We start from the raw sequence: 22,940 nt of genomic DNA, 5'->3' as shown, positions 1-22,940 counted from the left end.
TCAACTGCTATTCCTTAACTGTCTCTATTTAATATTTGTCAAATATTATACCCACAAAGGCAAGTAATTTTAATAGGTAGCTAATGGCTTTTGCATGTGTTAGGCATATGGTGTTAGCCTACAATGTTGGGTTGAAAATATATTAACCATGATGTTATGTCTTTAAGAAGTTAATTGGCCAATGGGTGTAAGTGTTCTCATGGCCATAAGAGGGAGCTAGTAACGTAGCTTCTTTCTCTCTCTGAATTCACTGCTTTCTACTGTTACTGTTTTTGCTCTGTTACCTGAACTGTGTATTGACCTCTGGACCGGTAAGAAGACTTGGTATTTTGGATTACTTCTTGGACTGTTGCTATTGTGTATGACCTGGACTGTTTATTTTTGACTGTGCATTTTTGTTCTTATACCACCTCAAAAGTAAAGTACGTTTTGCTTTTACAACTCAGTGTACTCTTGTGTGACTCTTACTGCTCTCAGTACCCTTCCTTGTCTGTGCAACTCTTTGGTAGCACAAGGAGACCTCTGCACAACAAAATTCCTTAACAGCATGTATTGCTTTTTCATAAGTTCAGGATATCAAATTTAGTAACATACCTCAAAAATCAAATCAATTAATTCTTAAAACTGTCAAATAGAAGATCAGAATACAGAGGCTTTAATTATTCTATGTCCTGTACTCAAAAAAGAAAAGCTACATTACTGACAGCAACTATTTGTGGTTTCTTAGACCTGGTCATTCCAGATAGTTACAAAAAGCTTAGTAGCCATATACATAGAGGAAAATAAATATTTTATATCTTTTATTTGCAATGAAAAATTGAACTCTGCATCATACTGAGATACTTCATCCATTTAATCAAATATTGGAAAACTGTCTGGATGCTTTTTTTTTAGGATTCTTTGTAGCTTTCCTAATTTATCAGAAGATCCAGGGAATTGAATCATGATAATATCTGAAGAATCTGGGTATATATAATCTATAGAAGACCCAACTGAAAAGAAAGGTGCTACCAATTTCTAGTATCTGAACAGTTCTCACATAATACAGGAATTTAGTATTAGCCTAGATGTTGGAACCAGCACCATGAATTAAAAGAACATGGAAGTAAATTCAAACTAGGTAGCATGGGGAACCTCTGGGCAGTTCAAGCTATCAAACAATAGAACATGAACTGGTAGATTTTCCTTTGCTAGAGATCTTCAAGACAGAGGCTAGATAGCCACCACTTATAAACATTTCAGTGGATGCAGCTCCAAGCAATGATTTGGACTAGATAGTCTCTCTTCCAACTCTATGATGCTATAACATTCTGTGTGCACTTCAGTTATGCCCTGGTAAAGTCAAATAATTTCTCTTCCCTTTCAAATATATCATAATACTTTTTCCTTCTTTAGACTATCAGGCTTCTACGAAGAATTTACAAATTATTCATTTAATCCTCTTCTTGCCAAAAATCCATGGATTATCTCAGTAAGAATGGGTTTTGCTTCTCCTAAATGGTAATCTAAAATTTAATAAACAAAGGGTTTTTAATGTTTTCTCTTTTGTTTATAAAAATGCACTAGTTTCAGACATATCTGAGAATCATTGTTGTCTACAGTATGTGCATCACACTTCACGTCTGTGGAGATTCTCAGTCATCCAGGTCACAGTTGTCTCAAAGATGTTTTTTTTTCTTCAAAAGGCAACTGGATGGTTTTTTTTCCTTGAGGAAGAAAAAGAAGAAAATGTTTCACTTCTCATCCAAGAAACTTCATCAGTTCTGACGGCCGGGAGAAAAGAAAACATTCCATTCCATTCCCCTGCCATCAGAACTAATGAAGCATCTTGGATGAGAAGCAAAATGTTTTCTTCTTCCTCAAGGAAAAAACAGCCCAGTTTCCTTTTGAAGAAAAAAGCACCTTTGAGGCATCATACTTCAGGGTTTTTTTTTTAGATAAAGTAGATCTGTTCTGGTAATTGAGATATTCCCTAAGCTACTGAGATGCAAGTTTTTCATTCACACACACTTATGCACGCATACACAGATAGAAATCTGATTATACAGAGGTGTGAGGTTCATCTTGTCTCATTACAGCAAAAAGAACAAAATCAAACCCCCTTAATACAAATTTCTACTGCTATACTTCTATACAGAAGTATGTTTCTATCAAGGAAACTGTATTTTAAAAATTAAAAATATGATTATGTTGCCTTTTTACATAATACCATGTAATGATTATAATTGATTTCCACTTTAAGAACTAACTACTCAACTTCAGCAAAGAAGAGGAGTGACCTTTAACACAATTATTACAACAAAATACATTTGAATACTAAATACTTTTCACTTACTTTTGATATCTTGCTCTTATTGTCACCTGTCAAAAATGCCAAATTGTTAATTTCATTCTGAATCACAAAATTTTGTTCTTCTCTCTTAAAATTCTGGAAAAAAAATGACAAATATCGCCTTTGAGCCCTATTTTACATATGTAGATCAATGTGCACACAGTATTGTAAAAATAATGTGAAATATTGTCTTACGTGTGATTTACACCACAAGATGAAAACCTCTGCTACCATTCGGAAAAGTTCATCAGAATCGGCATCTGGTTTTTTAAGCCAGTTTGATCTTAAAAGAGAAACAACATAAGTTTATAAGACTGAAGTCCATGCGATCTTCACTTTTTAATTTTCATTTTAGCACTTTGTTTCTGGTACCATGTATCAAATTATCAGTGCGTATAGAAGAATTGTTTACTGTGTTATTCCTTTTACCGGCAGGATGCATTAATAGTGCAATTCAATCCACACCTCCCCCAAAGTAAATTCCACTGAGCTTAAGAATGGAACTTAATTCTAAGTAAGCATAGAAGAATATCTGTCAATCACGGCACCAAAATCAATCAATATTTCTTTTTTAGCAACATAAAACCTTAATACATTTCCACAGTTTAGAATCCATAGTCTTTTTCTTTTTTTATTCCTTTCAGGAATTATATGTCCTCTCTAACACAGCAATATTAGAAAAAGCTTATGTTTAAACGCAAGAACATTCACGTTAGCAAAGAAATAGTCAAAACTGCCTTGAGCAACATGGATTAGACAAACACAATTTTATATTTTAATAAAACACAATATTATCAAAATGGTAAATGTCGCAACAGTTTTAGGAAGCTAAAAGACAGAGCTTTAAAAGCTTTTTATACATCTTCTATAAAATCTCAAGTATCCTTACTATTCTGAATGTTTCGTTGGCTTGACATCCATTTGACTTGATATGAAGGCAGTCATTCAAATGTTTCTTTTTCTGACTATCCTAAATTTAGTGAAGCTTGAGGACAATAATGCTCCCTTTGTCCTATTCATTATTGATTTTTCTCAAGAAAGCACTCTATTCTTTGCTGTGTCAGGTGTCAACACTATCAAACTTTCCACTTATCGGGATTAGTTAACTCTGGTTGTTGATCCATGAAGTGACCTTGACTCATTTCTTGTGAATGACCTTGGCTTTTTTTTTCTTGCTGATTGGTCCAAGATAAGGAGTATCTACTACTTACACATCATGTGATTTTTCAACATTATTGAAGCAAGCAAGCACACAATTTGTATGTAAGGCAAATGTTTGATAAATTGTATATTTTAAAGGGATGTTTTCCGGAATATATCTTAATTCCTTGAAGGTTAATAATGAACAGAAAAACAATTCAAGGAATATAATGCCAATAGCAACAAATCATTAAGGGGATGAGGGTGGGAGAGGGTTTTGTGGATTTTGTGATTTGTTTTTTAATGCTGTAAGCCAATCAGTGTCACAGTGCTTGAGTTGGGGGACCATATAAATGTATAAATAAACAACAAGAACAAACTACTAAGGGAGACTAAGAAATTCTGCAAATATATTTGAAGCAAATAATACAGCCAGGAAAGTGGCCAAACCATTAGATGAAAAAGGAATCAAATGATGCTCCTGGAGGACAGGAATATTAGAGACAAACTGAATGAATTCTATACATCTATCTTTACCTTCATTGAGATGGATGGCTATTTATTGATTAATAAATAAATAAAGATGTGTGATAGCTATTGATTTGGATATTGTTAAAAAATACATCAATTCATGGTGAAAAATAGGTATCAAGGATGTCCTGAGACTTATTGCAGGTTGGCAAGAATATGCCTTGAAACAGGAGTAGCAGAGGAATAATGGCAGGTCAGCAGTATATCTCCATTATTTGCATGAGAGTACCCCAATAGCATCTGTATGTCCATCGGGAGAACTTCCTTCTTGACTAATCTAGACTTATTCCTCTGATTGTACAGTTTACCTTGCTGTTTACCATCTGCTATGACTTTGGTTTGTATGTATTTTTTTGTATCCTTTATTGAACAGGACACAGTGCTTGCAACATTCAAGTTTTGTAATATTATTGTGTGTTTTATGTGGGGCTTTCACCGAAGATAGTATGATACATAGTACCTAGATTATTCACAAGAACAAGGTCTTGAGATCTATGTCAATCTACACTGTAAAACCTCATTGACTCTCATAATTTTCTGAGATGGATTCCAAATTTTGATTTTCAGCCAAGCATTGTTTGGACCAAGTGTCAATATGGGCCTTCTGCATCCTCCCTATTTATTTTCACTTCTAGATTTATAAAGTACTATTGTTGTCAAGTAAGAGAGATAGCATTTTCATTAATGACTTCTGTTTGGAAACTTCCCTTTGAGGCATCCTGGCATCCACTGGCTCCTCCAGAAGTTATCCCAGTCCCCCTCCCCACTGTCTTTAAAAATTCAAAAATTACTTACATATAGCAAGGTGTCATGCAAGAACCAACACATTATTAGATTTTAATTTTATGTTTTCATCACAAAAAGTACGTGGTGGTATTTAAAATCTAGGAAAGTCAGCTTTTAAATGTCAGCACTGACATTTATAGATAGAGTAAAACTTGTTATTTGGTCAAACAAAAGGTAGTTATTTTAAATAACTATTTTTTAATCTATTTGTACAGATGCATATTTATTTTGTTAACCATTCTGGGAACACTTACGTTATGCTGAAATTACAAATTATAAATTCTGCAAATAAATATATTTTAAATTCTCCCACCTGTTGTTGTCTACATAGCGGATCAACATAGGATAAAATGCATAAAGATCTCGACAAAGAACTGCAAATTCATCTAGAATGAGAAGCTCTGCTTCTTGGGTGTCAGTTTTATTGTCTGCTTTCAATTGTTCTTCTTCAATCACTATTTTAATGGCTTTCTTCTTTAGCTTTTCCAGAGTCGGAATAAAATGACTTTTCAGCAGATCTGGTCTGGCTTTACTTATGATTGGTTGAGCATACACTATATGCAAAATATACATGTAAATAATTTTAAATATAAAATATTACATTGAAAATAATTATATATACAAATTTGTTCAAGTACTAGTTTATTGCTGCACTGAACTCTAAGTCTCAACTCAGTTATAACAATAACACCCTGTCGTTCTGTGCATGACCTGTAATTTCACGCCAATTTGCCATTATCCCCAAACTGAAAGATGTGTTTTATGCTATTTGTGGTCCAATCAACAGTCAGTCTGTGACTGCAGGTTTTGGTTTGTTAACTAAAAATGAACTTTCTATGTTTGGATGTAATGGGAATCTGCTATTTAATTAAAATGATAGAAAAATTAAGTTGCTACTTAAATATAAAATACAGAACAAAGTAGCCCAAAATTTACCATGGGTTATTTTTTTAAGGTATGGTTGGATGTGAAATTACGGTAAGCTGTAATTTCAACAAAAAGGGACATTTTTTGAACATAATGTATCACATCTGAGAGTCATATATAATATCCATTCTACAACAATGTATTCAAATGATATAGAAACCAAGCATGCCATAAGATTTTACAAAGCACTTTAAAATTGCTAATGAAATATTTTTTTCTGTAGATGGTAAGAGTCAGTCCTACATAAATTATTATTATTATTTATTATTATTTATTACATTTATATACCGCCCTTTCCCTGAGGACTCAGGGCGGTTTACAGGGAATTAAAAACCAACAATACAAAAGTTAAAACCAGTTTTAAAAAGATTAAACTTAACCCTGTGCAAATAAAACCCCAGTTAAAATAGATTAATCCTCAGCCTGGGCCAGAGAGCTCAAAGAGCCAGGTCTTCAGGCCCCGGCGGAATGAACGGAGGTCGGGGGCAGTCCTCAGCTCCACTGGCAGCTGGTTCCAGAGGGCAGGCGCCCCCACTGAGAAGGCCCTATCCCTGGGCGTTACCCGCCGGCAATCTCTTACCGGTGGGACCCTGAGCAGACCCTCCCTGTGGGAGCGCACTGGACGAAGGGCACTTGATGCTGGCAGCAGGTGCTCCCTCAAATACCCCGGACCCAATGACATACTCAGTACCTAGTCAGTGAGCAAGGTTTAGTGAATTGAGCTACACTTTTCATGTGCATATTTCCTTACAGAACACATACCGTAATAATGGATGAATATGTTTCTACTTATTTCTAGTATTGCTTTCAATTACCTTGATTAATGTATAAGCTCTAACTACACTTCCTGGAAAGAAAAGAGGTAATATATTTCTGTTTTTGTTAAATAGGAAACTCATACGTTTTTATTGCCTTCACTTAAAAGTTTCCACTGGAAAGAAAGCCTATATTTAATATTGATTTTTAATCAAATGATGAACTCATAACATAGTATATTACTTGTTAAATGTAAATCGGGCATTGTGGAATCAACTTCATCAAAATTTAGGAGAATTACTAGTATAACCAACAAATGTAGAAAGAGCTCTATAGTAAGTACCTGCAATTCTTTTCATCCAAGTTGCTTCATCTATTCCCAAGTTATTGTTGATGATTTTCAAAATGTTCCCCAGTATTATGCTAAGATGCTCAGAGGTTACCCTTGTGCAGCAAGGTCCATCACTCTCTGCTTTATTTTCAGGTCCTTTTTCCCACCAGTATGACAGATAGTTGCACAGCATGGGCAAGATCACTTCAATTACATGTGGCATTTCAGTATACCTGGCTCCAGAATCAGCCAAACTATTTATTTCTTTCATTAAGCCATCCAAATGAGGGATTTCTGGACACATTTCTTCTACTGTCTCAGGCATGCCTAAAACTTTGTATTATATAAGAATAGGTTTAAATAGGTTAACATACTTATTTCTTTTTAATAAAAAGAACTACAGCACATTTTAATTAATATCATTTCTATCGTAATGTGGAATAAAAAGCCTTATTTTATCCCCTGCTTTCCTAGTTGGAAAGAGATTCTGGGCTGCCCATCCATAACAGAAAACATGATTCAATAGATCTAACTTCTGTCTAACCACATTAGATGCTTTGCTTGAATGCTACGTATAGAGTTTTTCATTCATTTCATCTCAGCAGCCTTGTTCTCATCAGGAATTAAGTAAAAAAGTTCCTGCTTACAAAATAACACTTCAGTCTACAAATAGGAACTGATTGTTGCTTCCTAACCCACACAAAAAATTACCATGAAACAGAGGCATATTATGATATGTATTACATTTTTGTTCCTGCCACAGATATACTGAGAAATCAGCACAATGCTGATAAGTACAACAACAATAGGTGTCATGTTGTTAAGACAAAAATAAGACTAGGCAGAAAAACATTCTCAGGAAAGTAATCTAAATATACCACTGCTTATAGAAGTGAATTAAACTAATTCAGAGGATTATCTCTTTAAAAGTCTAAAGAGGTGTCCTCTACTGTTTTGATAATCCTCTCCCCAATGTTGAATTTTTAGTAAATGAACTGTAAACTGTGGTATTATGACTTGCCAACTATCACCTATTTTCTTTTCAGGAGTTATTAGTATTGTTTAGCATATGGCATTTTCAGGAGTCGTTTTTAACTAAAAGCCCTGATGGCGCAATGGTTAGAATCCAGTATTGCAGGCTAACTGTGCCCAGAGTCTGCAGTTCGATCTTGATGGGTTCAAGGTTGTCTCAGCTTTCCATCCTTCCAATATCCATAAAATGAGGACCCAGATTGTTGGGGGCAATAGGCTGACATTGTATACTGCTCAGAGAGTGCTGTAAAGCACTATAAAGTGGTATATAAGTCTAAATCCTAGTGCTGTTAAAAAGGATGGTAATATATTCAACTAGTTTAAATATTCAAAATGTTTGTTATATCCTGCTTATTATTAAAATGAAGGATAATCTGGGCAATTTTCTTAGAGAATCAAATCTGATAGTTAAAAAAAATTGAGACAAATGTTCAGTCACTGAAGTCATAAGAATCATTTATTTCACAGCTGTGACTGTCATAAGCAATCCAAAGGAAAGAAAATTAAGATGTCTGAACCATCGCATGTCAGTATTTTTTAATAAATAGCAGTTTCTTCACACAGTCTTTTCTTTGGGGGGGGGTGTACTTTTGGATCTATGAAAATTCAAAATTAAGGCTGGGTACGTATGCCACTCTCGATGTGTTGAAACACTGAACTCCAGGAAGCAAGGTCTCCATTAAGGACATTTTAACCATGGGCTGACTCTATGCTGCAATTAGATGCACAGAAGAAAACTCAATGGCTTACTCTTCCAATATCTATCAATAAAGCTATAGGGTCTTCCTGTCTTCTATATATTTTGTTTATTTTTAATGCTTACATCTGTCTCGTGCCTCAGTCCTGCCTCCTGATTTAAACATTGTTCCTCGTTTGCTGTTGATTCTGCTTTTGATTTGCCTCATAGTTTTACATTCCAGATTTGGATTTATTTCAAAGCGCTGCCTTCATTCAACCCTGACTCTTATTAAATGAAAACTAGTAACAGTAGAAGACTGGGTCTATATCTCAGTGGGATATTTAATCCTTCAAGAGAAGAAGCATAATTTCTTCTCTTGAAATTACACCTGAAGATGATATTTTCCTTACAGAAGGAAATGTGCTGATACTTGAATGTTCATTCCCAAAAGGCAAATAGCATCTTCAGGGAACATGATGCTAATCAAGAATGTGATAGAAGTAGTAAGTGTTTATGCCCCTTACCTCAGGGCTATAGTTGTGAACTTTATTCACCCCCCACCTCTGAAACATCAAAGAAGATCAGGATCACAGATTTCTACTCTGGCTTTTAAATTACTTATGAAGCAACTGATTACATAAATATGGAATTAATATAACTATACCACAAAACGAAAACACTTAAATGAGGTACCTATAAAAAAACACGGAAAACTACCTGCCATTAATTTGTGTCGATGAGATTTAAATAGATCATAAGAATGGGAATTCAGTTAAATATAATTCATATTATTCATTCCAAAAGTCTTATTATAGACCTTTTTATCATGCACAACTAAAGGGCATATTCAATAAAATTTTGTAAGAATTTTAGGCATTTTTTTTTAAAGATGCAGTGTCTTCGTTACAAAGAATTTTATGCTTTCTGAAATACTCACTAGCTTTCTCTCTGGCTGACTTTGTGTTGAAGACAGAGAGGGGATTGTAAAGATTGAGAGAAGGTTCGAGGAAGGCTACTGGAATTGCTGCTACAAGAGAAGCTAAGCACTCACCAAGAGCTGGCCTTTGCCTACAAATGAGAGAAAGTATTATTAATGTAGGAAATTATCCTTAGTATTTTAAACCTTTAAAAAATGAACCTATTTCTCCAAATCACATTGGAGCTAAGCTCTGATGTTTCCTCAGTTTTTGCCTAAGAAATGTTTCAAAATGAAATAGTCCTTCAGAAAGCAATTCAGAACAGTGTGTATTTTAAAATATCTTTAGAAGAACCAAGGAACTCCTGTTGGTTGTTTAAATAAGGTATAGGTGAAATTATTATTGGTGGCTTGGTGTACTTCTTTTTGTACTTTTAAATATTAAAGCATCCTTGTGGGATGTATAACTGATTTGATTAAAATAATAGCCTTAGGAAAAGAGTGAATAAGCTCTGAATTATTTAAAAGCTGCTGATTGTTTATTTTTATTGTTAAATATTTCTGCAGAAAATGGAAAGGAGTTCAGTCAGGGTTGATTTACCATTATTTTCCCAGTGATTCACCTATTTGTTTTCCATGGATTCAAAGGGAGGGAAAAAAAAGTGTGTGTGTGTGTGTGTGTGTGTGTGTGTGTGAATTTCCACTCGAAATTTAGTGCTGACACCGTTTGAGCAAGCTGATCTGCCCATCTCATAAACATTCTAAAATAAATTTGTATGATTCTTTTCAGTATTTCACAAATAACATTTCCTGTCATCTCTGGAACATTCCCCCCCACCTTCTGTTCCTAGTATTAAGAATAGCTTTGTATTGCTATGATTCAGACCAAGGTTCCATTTTACCGTAGTCTGTAAATCCACTTTCAATTTTCATCCCACATGTAGGATTTATAATATAACTTTTGTCTTGTAAGTTTGCATGTTATATTCTATGAGATTAAAAATCCACTGGGGGATGATTTGGAGGTGGAAAACAGATAAAGCATTAAGGCTCCCTCTGATGCATGGCATTAGCGATGATAAAGTTACTGCAGCTTAATATAAAGCTTCAGTATGTGTAGTGCATTCAATAGCTAGCTGGGTCTTCCTAGCTTTTTCCTTCAAGGAGGAAAAATGGATTGCTATTTAACTTAAGTAACTCAACCAATTGCACACATATTTTTTTCAGATAATTCTAAACAGAGATCAGGCCGTAGTATCTTTAAATACTTGCTAAGTTCTGTATCCCATATAGACTTAATTTTTCTGTTGAGAGAAGGGCATATTGATGTTTAGACCTTTTTTTTCTCTTTTCACTTTCTGGAAGATCTCTTTTTTCAGCCTTTCTCTTTCTGACAACACCTCTTCTTTCATCCTATATTCCATACAATAGGGTAGATCAAATTGGGTTAAATATCCCACATACTGTAGCAGTAGAGCAGGGGTGTCAAACTCGCAAGTCACGTGACGTGTCATGACGTATTGCAACTTTTTCCCCACTGCCGGCAATGGGGTGGGTGCGGTTTCAGCATGACGCATCCGGCCCATGAGCCGGCAGTTTGACACCCCAGCAGTAGAGCCATAGGTTACCTAGCTATTGGTGGAAATTTGGGGTCTAACAACCAAAATATTTTTTCTTCAATTTCCATTGGATGTAATAGCAAATAGTAATAGGCACCTTGGGTGCAATCCCAAAACACCTGGAGCACCACTTGAACACAATCAGCATTGACAAATTCGCCATCAGTCAATTGCAAAAGGCAACTTGGAACAGCTTGCATCCTGCGATGATTACCTCTAACATCATAAAACATCAGCAGGTCCTTGGGAAGGACTCAATAGGAGGATAAAAATGCCAAATCCAGTCTGAACATCTGTCTGACTGTGCAGCAAACCATAAAAGTTATTCAGTATAGCTATATGTAATAAAATGTTTAGATTTTAGGACAGGGGTTTGCAAAGGGCATTTCATAACCTGGAAATAACATGATGTAGGGAGGTCCTTATTTATAAGGGATAAACTGGTAAATACTACTCGTAAATTTAGTGTCTACTTAAAACTAACTTTAATAAAGCCAATTCCTAGGTGTCCTGGGTGGGTTGGAGCAGTGTCCTTGTGCAGCAGAAAACTAGTGAAACCAAGAGGAGTATGAAGAGAGAGAAGTCTAGTTAGGATCCCTGAAAGCAGAAGATGTGTTAGCTAGCCAAGAAAGGAACACCCTTACTAACAATTCTGAGGAAGAGCTGCTAGCCAGATTGGTGACAGTTGGCTTCAAGAATTTTTTTTTAAAAAGACTGAAACAAGAAAAGTCTGATTCTCCCCGTGCCCCCAAATATCTAAGTTTTAGGTAACAGACCAAAAAACCTCTTAAGGTTTTAAAGGTAAAGGCAAAGGTTCCCCCGCACATGCGTGCTAGTCGTTTCCAACTCTAGGGGCCGGTGCTCATCTCCATTTCAAAGCCAAAGAGCCAGCGCTTGTCCGAGGATGTCTCTGTGGTCATGTGGCCTGCATGACTAGATGCCAAAGGCACGCGGAATGCTGTTACCTTCCCACTGTAGTGGTCCCTATTTTTCTACTTGCATTTTTACGTGCTTTCGAACTGCTAGGTTGGCAGAAGCTGGGATGTAATTATGTAGCCCTGCCAGCAAAATTTGCTATTCTCAGCATCCTAAGGATCATTGGGAGGTAGGGATTATACTGAATCTAATATCATTGCAATGAGTTTAGAACCAAAGGGAAAAGTTTAAAACCCCATCTACTGTCTTAGTTTGATAAAATGAATTAAAATAGAGTTAAATATTAATTTCTATATCCTGAATTCAAAATATTGTGCAATATTTGAGTTGTTGGAAATTATATCTGGAGCAGATAAAAATAATAAAAAAAATGTTCATCATAAGCAGTTCTTTTTATTAAGTACCTTTCAACATAAATGTTCTTTCCAGTTCCAAGAGAGTACAGACTACAAAGAATTCTGTAACATGAAATTTGGACATCATTTACTGAAAGAAAGAAAAAAATGTTATTTTATTCATCTTAATACAAATGTTTGTCATTTCTCCTTCCAATTCTATTTCTTTCTGTCTTTTTAAACAATAAGCCTCAAGGAAGAATTTATCAGTTTTATGTTTATATAAAATCACTCTGGATACCTTACAGATTGCATGAATAATAATAATAATTAACTAAAATCAGTTTTTTGCAGGATGAAAGCCTCTTCCTTGAGGGTTATGGACCATAATGAAATTTGCTGATTCATAGCATGTAGATAGATACAATAATAAAATATGATTACAGAAGGCAACAGAAACAATTGAATATTTTTCCAATTTCTAAACAAAGATATAAAAACATTGTTCATTTATTTTTTGCATGAAATTTTAGAAGACATAACCCTTTATGCTTGTAGAGAATCTTGAATCGTGTTAGCCTCCAATCTGCCTAGTTCTGGGTAAATAGCCAGAGTCTAACATGCAAGAGAGGGAAGGAGAAACACATCATTTTGGAATTATTTGAACATTTGAGCCTTAGCCAATATTTGTTTTTAATACAGATTTTAGACTTTCAGATAAGTAACACAATATTGATGCCTCCTTTATTAGAATAGAACAATATTCTAGACCAGACATGTCAAACTCGCGACGTCACGTGATGTCGTGAGACGTATTGGGACTATTTTGCCATTGCCGGCAATGGGGTGGGCGAGGCTTCTGGATGACGCGTCTGGCCGGTGGGCCAACAATTTGACTCCCCTGTTCTAGACTAAATTTAAAAAGCTGAAAAATTAGAAGACTTACAAAGCAAATCAGTACCAAAATTATGCTGAGCAACATGTTCAAAAATGGATGTTAAGATAGGCAGCAGTGCCACTGTTGTATAGTTGATATTTTGAGAGACTCCTTTAATCTGAGTTCGGGAGTGGGTAAATTTTCCAAGTTTAAGGTTTTCTGATGTCTTCTGTAGATCTTCTGCAGCGTTTTCAAAGAAGGCATGCAATCCTGCTTTAACCACCTCTGAACCAGATTTCATGACCGTTCTGCAAGGTAATATTGAAAATTTAGGAAGCAAGTATGTGCATGGATAAACATTATTTTATTAATTAATGTTTATTAGTTATTGTTTGCATTTGTTCATACAATTTGTGTTAATTCCAGATGGGGTTTAAAAAGCTGAAAAGTGATTTCATCTTTTATATATTATTATAAAATTCTTACTATTTGGCAACGCCACGTTTAAATTATGCTGTTTCAAGCTGCAAAAGAAAGCTTATATGACTTATGTACAATTTGTATCTTCCAAACTCTGTATACAATTCTAATATGCATTCTCAGCAGCTAGTGATATAACCCATAGTCATTTTGTGACACAAGTAGCTATATAAATATATTCAAATAAATAAATGTAATTACAAAAGGTATAGTTACCAGGTCTGAGACTATAAAAATTGGGAGAGGCAAAGCAATGGGAATCAATTTATAAAATGGATCCTTTTTTAAAAAAGAAAAATGATTCTTCACTGTAGACATATTCATTTTTTTCTTCTTCCACATCAACATTTCTCCTTGTTCTAGCCCCATGTGACACTTATACACAGATATGTGTGCACATGCACGCACACAGGCACAGACTTACACACACACAAAATCAAATATAGACTCTGACATCCATACACTCATACTACAGGTAAGCCTTGACTTACAACAGTTCATTTAGTGACTGTTCGAAGTTACAACAGCGCTGGAAAAAGTGACTGGTGACCATTTTTCACACTTACGACCATTACAGCATCCTCATGGTCATGTGATCAAAATTCAGACACTTGACAACTGACTCATATTTATAATGGTTTGCAGTGCCCTGAGGTCATTGGATCACCTTTTGCGCCCTTCTGACAAGCAAAGTCAATGGGAAAAACCATATTCATTTAGCAACTATATTACTAACTTAACACCTGCAGTGATTCACGTAACAAATGAGGCAAGAAAGGTCGTAAAATGGAGTAAAACTCACTTAACAAGTGTTTCACTTAACAACAGAAACTTTAGGCTCAATTGACGTCATAAATCAAGGACTACCTGTATAGAATATAAAGTTTCCTCATAAAATTATATAATGGAAAGGAAAAAGAGTCCAGGTTTTCTCCACTTCTTAAGTATGGATTTCAGGGGTAGAAATTGTAGAGCAAAAACTTTATCGTGCTGCAGCAGCCCAACACAGCTTCTCCTCCTGTTACTGCTGACAGGTAGGAATGGAAAACAGGAGTAAATAATCAAACTTACCTTGTATCTAGTGTCTGAGCTAAGATATGTAGGCAACTAACCATTGTTGCAGCATCACTACCTAATCAAAATTGAAGGAAATAACAGCTGTTGTTCTTTAAAAATTCTCTACAACAAGAAATCATTTTTTAAATAAAATGTATACCAAATGTATTTATACTAGGGAAATCTGCTGTCCTGTTTTAATAATGAAAGTTGAAACTGTTCTTTTTTCTTGCTATTTCATCTAAGCATGCAAACACTTTGTTGTTAGTTGCGAAGTTGCGTCCGACCCTCGCGACCCCATGGACAACGTTCCTCCAGGCCTCAGACATTAATGCTTGCTTTGTGTAATTTTTCCCTATTAACATTTCTATACTTGAAGTATGGCTAAGCAACTTCTTTTTTTTGTATAAATTTTTTATTAGAATTTTTTAATATAACATAAATCATTCAGTAATTTGTAAAGAGTATGTTGTCTGGGTAACATTTATAAGATAATCCTTAACAATTAATTTCTATTATCTATATTCCATATGTTAATTTCATTTGATTTCCCCTTTCCCCAAAGTATCTTTCTTTGCAAAACATTAGATTAAGACAATTCTCATTATTTTAATTAACAACAATTAAGTATATAGTTTCAATAATCCTATGTCATTTTAGTTGCCTTATCGTAAATCCTGTTACCGTGTTTATTTCAGCTTATTTCTCCCACCAAATTCTAAATATTATTAATATTATTAATATTGGATAAGCAACTTCTTTGTAAAGGTAAGGTAAAGGTAAAGGTTCCCCCGCACATCTGTGCTAGTTGTTTCCGACTCTAGGGGCCGGTGCTCATCTCCATTTCAAAGCTGAAGAGCCAGCGCTTGTCCGAGGACGTCTCCGTGGTCATGTGGCCGGCATGACTAGACGCCAAAGGCGCACGGAACGCTGTTACCTTCCCACCATAGTGGTCCCTATTTTTCTACTTGCATTTTTACGTGCTTTCGAACTGCTAAGTTGGCAGAAGCTGGGACGAGTAACAGGCGCTCACTCTGTTACGCAGCACTCAGGATTCGACCTGCCAAACTGCCGACCTTCTGATCGACAAGCTCAGCATCCTAACCCACTGAGCCACCGTGTCCCTTAACTTCTTTGTAGCAGCCTTTAAATCATTTTTAAAATTCCCAGTGTTAAACTCAGCATTTTTGCAGTGCAATCTAGGAGTCTAGTGGAGAGCCTACACTGAAGCTACGGAGGCCACAAGTCATTTACAGGCTACTCACCTGTGATTTAAAATGTCAATAGAGACACAAGTGAAATAATGTGTTAATAATCAAATTTCTATTTTACAATTCAGTCATATGGCTTCCCTGTACAACAATATACTTTGTCCAGGCAACATCTTGTACTCAGCAAGAAACATATTACTGGTGATAACCGAATAATCAGGAAATAAACCATGTTTTAAAAGCAGCAAATATAAACATTAGAAGACAGTACAGCATTGTTCCTCCAGTGGGAAGTGAATTACATAGTGCTTCAACACAGAGAAAAATAACATTGCACTTTGTCACAAATTGAGAAGCAACCAAACTAAACTTCATACAATTTGAAACTCCTGCAAAACCATTTTTAACTTACCAAACAGAGAAATCCTATGTCTAACAAGAGCCGCAAGTTTGCAGAAAAGGCTAAAACAAACAAACAAACAAAAAGTAAAAGAGGATGAAGCATACAAAGAAACTATTTCCATGAATAACAAACTAAGCAAAAACTATGTATCCTTTTAATTTGAAAAACAGTTACTATTTTTAATACAATAAGCATACATATTTTAACACCTAGAAAAAAGTAAATATTATTTTATAAAACCCTCTGTTTCCTGCAACATTTACTTTGTTAACTGTTTCTGAAGTTAAACAGTTTCTGAATTGCTAGATACAATTACAACTTAAACTAGGGGAAAATGATACATTCTATTTTATTAATTCTATTTTTCATCGGTCAATGTTAATTATGAAAATGCTGGTATACGTTCACCAAACCCCATGGTGATTATTCATTAAAAGGTTTGCGGGCTGGCATGGAGAAGAAAACACACTTTGATAGCTGACACTTGTCATCTATTTTAACTTTCCAGAGGCCAATGGAGACCACTGAAATCTCCATGGAGAGGAAGAACCTTATCTTCTATTTGCTTCAAAGAAGATAAAGGTATCTGCTCGGTAAAGTCTTACTTGACTCTGTGATGTATTAGCAATTTGAATGCCTACAGTGTTTTATTCCCCGTTCGTGTGCCAATATTTTCACTAATAATTTAATTTATTGATAAATGCTATGTTTTAAAATAAAGATTTTTAAAATGTTAAGAAATGAGGAAAGAAAATAAATAAAGAGATTTAAAGCTCAATGAAATGAATATCCCCTGCTCTTTTTAAAAATGTACGGAGTGCTCTCTATGCATCAGAAGGAAGTCTTATCCCAGACTGCTTAAAGGCTGAATGATTTATGGCAAAAATATAGGAGAGTCAATTCCTAAATATGGCAGAATGTAGAATTTCTTTAGGAATATATTAGGTTCTTCTGATAGCTTTCCTCACAGTGATAGTAGTAATCAGAGTAAGGATATATAATCTTTAAATAGATGTCATACTATCTGCCTTCCTCAAAGTTAAAACCCTTTATTGCCAGATATTAGGAATGTAATCTTTAGTGCCAGGTTTTTGAATGAAATCTTACAAATTGGCTGAAAAGTGATTTTGGAAAAATAAATAGATGTTCTATAAGAAAAATATATACTATATACTCTGTAGAAAAGTAAGGAAGCAACATTTTTCAAAGACCGTTTAAACATACATGTCTGGATAGAGGGTTTGAACTTGGGAAAGTGAAAATTAAGGCAGATGAGTTTGGTTTGGGTCATATTTTTGACGTTTCAGATTGCATCCCCTGTGAAAAACTTGCTCCCAGGAATTTAAAATTTTTAGACTAAGGATTTTGTCTTTTATTATTAGATTTATCAGCATCAACAAAAATGGTATTACATGAGTACATTGTCAGTCCATTTACACTATTTAATACTACACAGTGAAGTGAAATCAAGGTTTTGGTTATGATCTTCAAGTCCTTACATGGCATGGGTCCGGGGTACCTCGAGGACCACCTGCTGCCGGCATCAACTCCCCTCCGCCCTGTGCGTTCCCACAGAGAGGGCCTCCTCAGGGTGCCTCCGGTCAGGGAATGTCGACTGGTGGCCCCCAGGGGGAGGGCCTTCTCTGTGGGCGCTCCGGCGCTATGGAACCAACTGCCGGTTGAGCTCCGGATGGCATCGGACCTTCGCTCCTTCCGGCGCGGTCTGAAGACCCACTTATTTGAACTAGCTGGTCTGGCCTGATGGGGAATGTTAGGGTTTTTAATGGGTCTTTTATTGTTATTGTATTTTTTAACTGGGCACTTGTTTAATTCCTTTTTAATTTTTGTATTGTTATTTATATATGCCCTGTTAACCGCCCTGAGTCCTTCGGGAGAAGGGCGGTATACAAATTTAATAAATAAATAAATAAATAAATAAATAAATAAATAAATAAGGCATTTAATGGTATTTTGGGCCCTGTAAGCAGGACTACCATAACTGAGCTGCAAACAAGAGCAACAAAAGAATCCCTCCCCCCAATTTTAGTAAATGGTATTAGGTGCCATACCTGTAATTAATAATTAAAAGGTGACTTTATGCCTTTGGTTATACTATAGCTGCAATAAATCTATTTATAGCCTGCATAGTTTAGTCTGTGTTCCAATTGTGGTCGTACATCAAGAAATACCTCTATGGACACATTTCTGTAATACAAGCACATTGACTAAAATGCAACTATTTTCATTACTGATTCATTTAATGTACATTGCTGTATACATGTTTTCTTTCTACATACCTTGCTACCATTTCTTTTTCTTTATTGGAAGCATATCCACTACTGCCAAGCGGCTTTGTTGGGGAAGAGAGGAAGTACAAGCAATGATTGGTGAAATACTGGTCAACTAATGGTAGCAGAACCTAAAGAAGTAAAGATGTATACAAACTGTAGATTATTACTATAAGATACCTACAGGGAGTGATAGCTATTTCTCTAGAGTCATTGTCTATGGAGATTCTCAATCATCCAGGTCATGGTTGTCCCAAAGGTGCTTTTTCAAGAGACAACTGAACTTTCTTTGTTTTTTCATTGAAGATGTTTCACTTCTCATCCAAGAAGCGTCTTCAGTTCCTGACAAACTGAAGAAGCTTCTTGGATGAAAAGTGAAACGTCTTCAAAGAAAAACAAAGAGAGTTCCGCTGCCTCTTGAAAAAGCACCTTTGGAACTCTAGAGCCATTGTTTGATCTGGAAAAGTCACCAGAAGCCACAAGGGTAGGTCAGATACCAAGGAGTTGATGCTAATAAAATAAAGAACTGTTTCATTTACTTGTAACTGTGACTCTTTAAGTGATAAAATGCACACAAATGCACAAAAACTCAGGCTGGGCTTTTTAAATGACATTTTGTAAGTGCTCCAGCTACCCTACAACATACTATACAAAGGCAGAGCCCAATGCTGTCCACTGTAAACTATGATGATGTCAAAATGGCAACACACGTGCAGTGATATAATTATTACAAGGCAATGATTATGTGTTCGTGTTGGGAGGTTCTGTCATGAGTATGTCATTGCACAGGTTGTTATTTGCTCTTCTATGGCTCTCCTATGGATGCTTATAATGATGCTTATAAGCAACTTATTTCTGTGACTGTTTTTAGCCTGGATGTCAATGCCCTCTAGATTATCTATTCTGTATAAACTCTACTCATCCAGTCACATTTAAAAGAGATTACCATGGGTCTATATCCAGAGGGACTGTCATTGTCAGAAAGGGCAAGCCTTATCAATGAAATTTCCCCTCTTTTGGAACAGCCTGCTCCCAGAAATCAGGACAATGTGCCCCTTCCAGTATTGTGGGAACCTGTAAAATCCTAGCTTTTCCAGAAGGCTTATGAAGAAAAAATGGACTGTTGGTTGTTTCTTTCCAAGGTTGTAGTGCCAAGTGATAGGTTTGGATGAATGGCTTATGTTTAGGTCAATTTGACTTATATTTTATTATATTTAGTAGGTTTTTAATCCTAATACTGTATGAAGAGGTGTAATCAGAATTCTTTTGGCATGAGTAGCTTGGAATAAGTAAATAATAAATGGGTTCTGACGGGGGACGATGGGATGGCTGATAAATGAAATAAGGCCTTGATGGTTATTGAGGCTACTACAGGTGCATCGTTTAATGTTTGAAGGAAAACAGTAATTGTAATAAGCCTGGTAAAGGTAGGCCTTTAGCAGGCTTAGTACAGAAAAGACCAGAATCCACAATGTGCCCCTCACTGAAACAAAAAAGTCTGTCATGGTTCCGATAGATGAAACCAAATAAAGAACTTCAAGGCAAGAATTCTTCCTTAAAGAACATTTTATTTAGGAAACAAAGTATCGGCACTTACATAATTGAACCCAATAATGAGATTCCCTCAGATACAAAGTAACAAACTGCAACTCCCACCCTACAAGAGCTGTCATAAATCACATTCCCCAATTAGCACAAAATGCGGCCTTTCCTCTCCGGCCCCTCAGCCCGCCAAAATCTTATCAGAACACGTCCTTGAGTTTCCACACTTCTACATTGTTATGGCTAGCTAAATCCTCAGGCATTTACCCCATCCCCCCTTCTACATCTGAACTCTAAAAGAATAGAAAGGCACATTAAAAGCAAAAGTAAAAATGGCTGCTGGTTCTCAGTTGTCAGAGCAACGACATCCATTGTCACAGCATTGACAAAGTCAACAATATGGGAGCTTACGATCCATAGCAGAAGAACTTCCTGGCTTCAACAAACAAGAGCAGAAATGGGGCCACAATAGACAAAGAACAGGCCCATCCATTATTGCTGCTCTGACTTTTATTAGTAGTCAGAAGGGAACTGAGGGAGTTGGAAGGAGCTTCATCTTCTGATATAACATAGACCCAATGAAAGACTAGAGCTCTGAAACATTCTGAGAAGTAACTGTGCTGATGTAGAATAGGTGAAAGGTAAAGGTTCCCCCGCACATGCGTGCTAGTTGTTTCCAACTCTAGGGGCCGGTGCTCATCTCCGTTTCAAAGCCGAAGAGCCAGCACTTGTCCGAGGACATCTCCGTGGTCATGTGGCCGGCATGACTAGACGCCAAAGGCGCACAGAATGCTGTTACCTTCCCACCATAGTGGTCCCTATTTTTCTACTTGCATTTTTAAGTGCTTTTGAACTGCTAGGTTGGCAGAAGCTGGGACGAGTAACAGGCGCTCACTCTGTTACGCGGCACTCGGGATTCGACCCGCCAAACTGCCGACCTTCTGATCGACAAGCTCAGCGTCCTAACCCACTGAGCCACCACGTCCCTTGATGTAGAATACATGTGTGTAAATCATAAAATTATGAAGAATAAGAGGTCCTCATTACAGAGCCCTCTACACTCCCTACATGCTGGTATGTTAAGCCAATTATCTATGCCTACCAAAATCAATTGTATGACATCTCACTGTCATCAATCATTAGAATAATGTATCTCAACACCATTTGTGCTCAACAGCCATCTATAGCACTATTACAGCATCATTTTCATGTATGCTTATAACATCTTAGTTACCAAGGGAATCATTGACATAGAACCACTTACAATTGTAAGATATAGCAGAATATAGAAATATTGACAAAAAATAGTGAAAACAAATAATACTGATGAAATTATGGTTTCAGTGGATTACTACTATTGACTTTATGGCTTAAATTAAATCCTTTGAATTTGAATCACTACAATTTCTGTGTAGAAGAACAATTTTTGAACTTGTACCTCCGTACAATAATTTTGGAACGTTATATATTTTTCCTATTTATTTTTCTTGATTTCTTCAATGATCTACAGTGATGTCAGATGTTTTATGCTACACACAGCTCTCAAAATTATCAGAACATTGGAATTAAAGATTATTTAAAATAACACATTACTCACTTTGGCAAAGAATTTGATTTCTTGATCATGTGGAGATTTCTCAGTTTTTCCACTAGTAACAATGGCTTCTGTGAAAAAACAGTGTAAAGACAAATAACATTAGGCAGGGTTGTTATCACACTATTCAAGCTTGTGGAATTCCAGAAGCAGCAACAATTTATTCAGCAGGAAGGTTAAACATAATGTTCTATTTATCTGTCCTCTCCATCTAGTATAGTTAATACTAAAATTACTTGCAACTTATAAATTTGAATCAATATAAGAAAGTTTCATTCATATTGTCCAGTTCTGAAAGTGTTTTATGGAAAAAATTGCCATTGTAGAGAACACGGCTGTATCTTTTCAACATACCTTTCTTCTGCATTCTGTTAAATTTATTTTCAGCTTAAGTGAGAAAAGGGAGAAGAAATAGTTGAAAATTGTAGAGCTGCTTTGGATTTTTCAAAAGTTGAAAACAAGTACAAATCAAGCTAAGAAAATAATATGTGGAGTAAGTTGTTTTTTTTAACTGCTGCTTTCGGCCATTAAAACTTTCTTTTATCTATAGATAAAAATATTTAAGACATCCAGGTTGTGTTGAATCCAATGTTTTGGATAAAAACCACAGAGACCTAATTCAAACTCATCCTAGGCTATGGAGGCTGACTAGATGCCTTTGGGCTGGTCAATATCCCTCAGCTCAAGTTTCTCTTCAGGGATTTATTGTGGGAGGAAAAAGGAAGACAGAAGACATTGTCTTGAGTTCCTGGAGGAAAACATAATAAACAAACAAACACTCTCAGTTACTGAAACATTAACAAAACTTACCTAAATGTGCAATGAATTCTTGAGCTGAGTCAATATATTTAAGGATCCTTTTGAGAAATTTATAAGCAAACCTCTTTTCCATTGATGAAGCATCCAATTCCAGGTCGTTTAAGCCTCTAGTGAAACAAAAGTTTAACATATAGTATTAAAAAATTCTAGCAAGGAACACCAAAAAATTGAAACACTATGCTTATTGCAACTTAAACTTTTATCACTTTAAACTAGTTTATTAAAAATAATGTTAAAAATTCAGATGATCAAACATCGCATTGATTTAGCATTTACCTCCTTAAATCAAATGTTAGAAGATTGTTTGGAGCATGTATTTACTGGCCAATCAGGATAAGATTGGTATTAAT

General features: G+C 35.7%; 1 protein-coding gene across 1 annotated transcript in view; it reads right to left on the bottom strand.

The window, feature by feature from the left end:
- RYR3 (ryanodine receptor 3) overlaps positions 1-22,940 on the bottom strand; it is a gene marked incomplete at both ends in the record, with an annotated part of 317,059 nt that overhangs the window by 81,708 nt on the left and 212,411 nt on the right. Inside the window, 12 exons of the mRNA XM_083354752.1 lie at positions 2,336-2,428; positions 2,528-2,615; positions 5,103-5,343; positions 6,816-7,136; positions 9,452-9,582; positions 12,390-12,471; positions 13,267-13,505; positions 14,749-14,809; positions 16,357-16,406; positions 18,645-18,766; positions 21,775-21,842; positions 22,582-22,697. Of these exons, the coding sequence (XP_083210878.1) occupies positions 2,336-2,428; positions 2,528-2,615; positions 5,103-5,343; positions 6,816-7,136; positions 9,452-9,582; positions 12,390-12,471; positions 13,267-13,505; positions 14,749-14,809; positions 16,357-16,406; positions 18,645-18,766; positions 21,775-21,842; positions 22,582-22,697 (1,612 nt within the window). The remainder of the gene's footprint in view (positions 1-2,335; positions 2,429-2,527; positions 2,616-5,102; positions 5,344-6,815; positions 7,137-9,451; positions 9,583-12,389; positions 12,472-13,266; positions 13,506-14,748; positions 14,810-16,356; positions 16,407-18,644; positions 18,767-21,774; positions 21,843-22,581; positions 22,698-22,940) is intronic.

This window comes from Vipera ursinii (genome assembly GCF_947247035.1).
Source record: "Vipera ursinii genome assembly, chromosome: 1".
Classification (NCBI taxonomy): Eukaryota; Metazoa; Chordata; class Lepidosauria; order Squamata; family Viperidae; genus Vipera; species Vipera ursinii.
This window is presented reverse-complemented; position numbering and strand designations above follow the sequence as displayed.